Source organism: Prosopis cineraria, unplaced genomic scaffold (assembly GCF_029017545.1).
Source record: "Prosopis cineraria cultivar Desert tree isolate PC_DT_omini unplaced genomic scaffold, ASM2901754v1 PC1, whole genome shotgun sequence".
NCBI classification, from domain to species: Eukaryota; Viridiplantae; Streptophyta; class Magnoliopsida; order Fabales; family Fabaceae; genus Prosopis; species Prosopis cineraria.
In genome coordinates this window covers 36,009,582-36,014,017 of record NW_026555332.1, presented here as the reverse complement: position 1 = coordinate 36,014,017, position 4,436 = coordinate 36,009,582, and the positions used below count along the sequence as shown (strand labels likewise).

Below are 4,436 nucleotides of genomic sequence, written 5' to 3'. Positions count from 1 at the left end.
AAATACCCATACTTGACGCTTATTTTTTTTCAATACTTGACGGTTTTTAACCGTCAAGTAAGGGTGCGACTATATTAAAGAAATAATACTTGACGGTTAAAAACCGTCAAGTATTAATCTTATACTTGACGGTTATTTTGAAACAACACAAGTATATGAAAGTAAAATATGCACTTCCGCACTTGACGCTTGTTTTGAAACAAGTGTCAAGTATTTATGGCCAATGTTCTTTTGGCCATAAATACTTGACGCTTGTTTCCTTATAACCGTCAAGTATTTACAAATACTTGACGCTTGTTTTGAAACAAGCGTCAACTATATTGATACTTGACGGTTATTTTGAAATAACCGTCAAGTATTAATGACATAATTTTTTTATATGGTAGCTGCTTTTAAAGCAGCCCCCTGCATAAAGATACAGATAAAGATAAAAAACAGCCAGCCAGCAACGAAAATAATGCAATATAATGAATGTTTGTAATAGTATCTCCTATCTAATTAACATAAAAATTCCTATACATTTAACCTTAAAATCTAAAACTTATTTGCAAACTAATGTTTCAAAATTAAGTGGCCTATCCCATAAAAATTGGCCCAAAAATGTGTATATAAATGTAACTAACTATTGTACCGGCCTAACTACTGTTGCTACCCACATATTGAAAACACATTGGGCCACCTCTTCAAGGACCTCTTCTACATGTGCAGTCGTATAACGAACGCAATAGACGTCCTCGAAGTACTGTAAGCAAATAGTTACAACAATTTCAAGTTAATAGGTAGCTAATTAAAATTGTTTAAAATTTATAATTGAAGTGTAATTAAATTTTATATATATACCTTGTTAGATAATGTGGTAGGGGCATGAGTGATAATGTCCTTCATGAACTTCATCAAGCAATAACCACAGTCATTGCTCTGATCTGGCTGGAATGGACACTATAAAAAAACACATATCAATGAAATTGCAAAATATAATGAGACAATTTCTTGATTAAAAACTTGACCAATTAAATGAATACCTTAACAGTGACCCATTTCTCTGAAGATTCGAATGCCCTCATCTTAGGGGACACAGTCATGTCGGTCGCAGTGCGATACAACACCACAGCTCTAAGAAGGAATTATGGAATGAATGTGAGAAATATATATGAATGAAAACTAAAATTAAAAAGAAATAACAAGTAAAAAAATCTAACTTACTCATTAAAAAGTACCACCATATCTTCCCTGTTGCTTGGCTCTCCATTAAGGGGATCGAGATACCATATTTTTGGAGCAACGGGATTAACCACAATAAGCATCCAGTGTCCCCTAACAAGAAACAGCACATGTTACCAAACAAATAAATATAAAAAAATATTTACTCGTAACAAATATTAACAACTCACCCTTGGCAGTAAGGAGCGAGAAATAAAGTATCCTTCGCTGCTCCCCTTTCTCGAAATTGATCCGAAAGCATTCTTGCTTGATTTTCAAGGGCTTCCTTTGTAATATTATTGTGGGGAGAGACATCATGAGGATTAACCAGCTTGATCTTTGACTCGAGGCCACCAGGAACCACGAATGAGGTATAAAGGTGACTTGGGTGAAAAAATATACAAGTTAATATGCTTGCATACTCACACACATAAATAATTCAAGAAATTAACTAATAAATGTTGAAGAATTACCTCATGTAGAAAGTCATCAAACTAGTGCTCGCCATATCGTGCTTGAGGATTTCATTCAAAATTTCATCCCGAACGACTTCAAATGATGCTCTACCAAATAGCCCATCGTCAAAATTAATGATATCCCCTATCGGCTCTTGACGAATCATCCTCGTAGCCGAAGCATAGGTCTCAAGAGAGTCACGGAATTTGTTTTCTACAACAGGCATAGGCACTGCATGTTGTGAAACCGTGACTGACTCTTGAGTATGGCCCGACACCTTATCCTTCAATTTGCTTTTCCCCCTTGGCTATACAATGAAAAAGTTAGACATATATATATATATATATATATAAAGATTTTAAATAATTATATAAATCATATATACCTTTTTCTTTGGTGGCAAGGGGTCCTTTGGCGGCTTTGGGTCCTTTGTCGGCTTTGGTGTACCAACCATAACAAGGTGGCTGGGCCATGCAACGAAGCTCCCCAACGCATCTCCTACCGTCTGCATCTCATCGGTAGGATAAGGTAATGGATACTTGGGGTCGATTGCAACAAGCAAGGAAACCCTAATGCAATCGGGCGGGAGGGGAAGGTTATGGATTGTGTCCCCGGCAATGTTATACACGCGTCCCGTTGCAACTACTTTGCGTGACGGATTGTCTGCTAAATAGTTGCAGTCATTCTCGCCCTAAATAAATGAAGAATGTTAGTTGTTTAGATAAAAATTAGTTGAGCAAATTTAAAAGAGAAATGCATTACCTCGGGTATTTTGTCTGAAGGGACTGTGCAGCTATCTTTTCCGCTGGGGCTAACGTCACCCAAAAGCCTCCTAGGGATCTGGCCCTTCAATAGCATGTCAATTAACTTTGCTTGGGCTTCTAGCTGTTGCTTCATAACATCTTGCTCTTCTCTCAACTCTTGGACCTCGGATGAAGAAGCTGATGTTCGCTTCTTAATCTTGCAAAGTATTGCTTTTTTGTGACACTAAAGCCAACACCCCTAACACAACCAGGGTGGTCAGGGGTCCCCAACGCTCTAGCTAAGATATCCTCATGCTCAGGAAGCTTGCCCTGTGATACTTCTTGAGAGAGGAATCCTATGAAAAGTAGAGCTAATTAGTATGCCTTTTAATAATCATTTATTAATTGATAGATAAGAATAACACTTACAATTTTTTCAGCAACCTCTTTCACACGAGGGTTGTCAATCACTCCATCTTTATTTGTTCGTGCCAATGCCCAGAGTCTTTGGCGGGATATAGTAACATCCGATCCCTCGGCCTAACTTCTTTCTGCTCCACGCCTGCATACCCTAACCTCCCTGCTCTGTAAGGGTATTCATTCTTGGCCACTCTCTTCTTATTTTGGGCGCTCAGTTCCCTTAATCAATAACAAAAATATCCTGTTAGTACACATAGATATATTCAATAAAAGGAACTAAAATTTAAATTTTAAAAACATAAATACCTTAAATTCCTTCTCGCGCTGAGAGACAACAAAAGCATCCCAATCTTCTTGCTTTACTAAAGGCTGTAATAGGGGAGGTACTTGGGCTACAAATTCAGCATCAGGGTCTTTCAAATATTTTTGTGTAATAAAATGTCTGAAAGACTGTAATGCCCTCCCAGTCTTTTGAAGGACAAAATCCTTCTTGCTCTCGTCTATTTCAAATCCTGACTGTAAAATAAAATAAATATGTTAGGTGTATCAATTTATAATATTATAATAGAATATAACTTAGTCAAATGCAACTTATAGATACAGTCTCCCAAACAATGTCCTTCGTGGCTTGATCAACTTTGTGCCAAGATTTTTGTGTGATAAGTACAGTTGTCTTTGCCACAACCCCAATATAACTAATAAACTTTGTAGATTTGATGGCTCGGCCTTTCTTGTTCCACTGCACTGATATTTTTTCCCTGTTGCTCTTGTTTTTGTGACTTCTTCCATTATTGTTAGGCCTCGCTGGATATTGTAATATTCCTGTTCCAATTTTTTTTGTGACAACGGAGCATCAACCAAAGTTGTAGCGGAATCTGATGGAGGGATTTCAGTGGACTCAGAATCTGAAGCCATTTACCTGTAACACAATAAAATTCCAAAATTAATCAACCATGATTAATTCAAATATAATCAACTATATTAATTCAAACATGAAACAAAAATGGCATAATTAATTCAAAGGTTACATGTTCAAGTTGCTCTTTTTCGTTTCCTTGACTTGGGTTTTTTACTTCCCCCTCCTTGAAATATTTTCTCCTTATGCTGAAATAATTTACCCCTCTTTGAAATCCAAATGCCTTCATTGTGATCATTTCTCATGTATAGAGCTTCATCAACAGTGTCGTTACTTTGATTTGATGTCCCTTCGAATGGGTCATCTTTAATTGCTACATTTTCATTTATTTTTTCATGTAACATAAGAATAGACCACCCCTTATTAGCAGGGTCAGGGATATAAAACACTTGTTTGGCTTGTTGCGCTAAAATAAAAGGCTCATCCTTATACCCTTCCTTGTTTAAATTGACTTGTACAAAGCCAAATTAGTAATAAAATTTCAAGTCATTTTTTCGATCAATCCACTTGCACCCAAAAACTGGAACTCGAAAGGATATGTAATCTAAATCCCATATATGCTCAATTACACCAAAGTATGAAATGTTTGCATAGATAGGATTTTTATCCTTAGTGCTGGAAATATGCATGGAATGAGCTACAAGAGTTACACCACTATTTTGCATTGTGCTCCTATCATCTTGCTCCCTTATATAAAATGT

General features: G+C 36.6%; 1 protein-coding gene across 1 annotated transcript; it reads right to left on the bottom strand.

Moving 5' to 3' along the window:
- Positions 1-587: 587 nt before the first annotated feature.
- LOC129307868 (uncharacterized) lies at positions 588-2,264 on the bottom strand. The gene is made up of 7 exons (XM_054948807.1): positions 2,042-2,264; positions 1,674-1,963; positions 1,392-1,583; positions 1,204-1,314; positions 1,023-1,113; positions 841-939; positions 588-742 (listed from the first exon to the last, which is right to left on the bottom strand). The coding sequence occupies exons 1-7, from the start codon at positions 2,165-2,167 to the stop codon at positions 623-625; spliced, it is 1,029 nt and encodes a 342-aa protein (XP_054804782.1). The 5' UTR covers positions 2,168-2,264; the 3' UTR covers positions 588-622.
- Between the last annotated feature and the right edge of the window lie 2,172 nt (positions 2,265-4,436).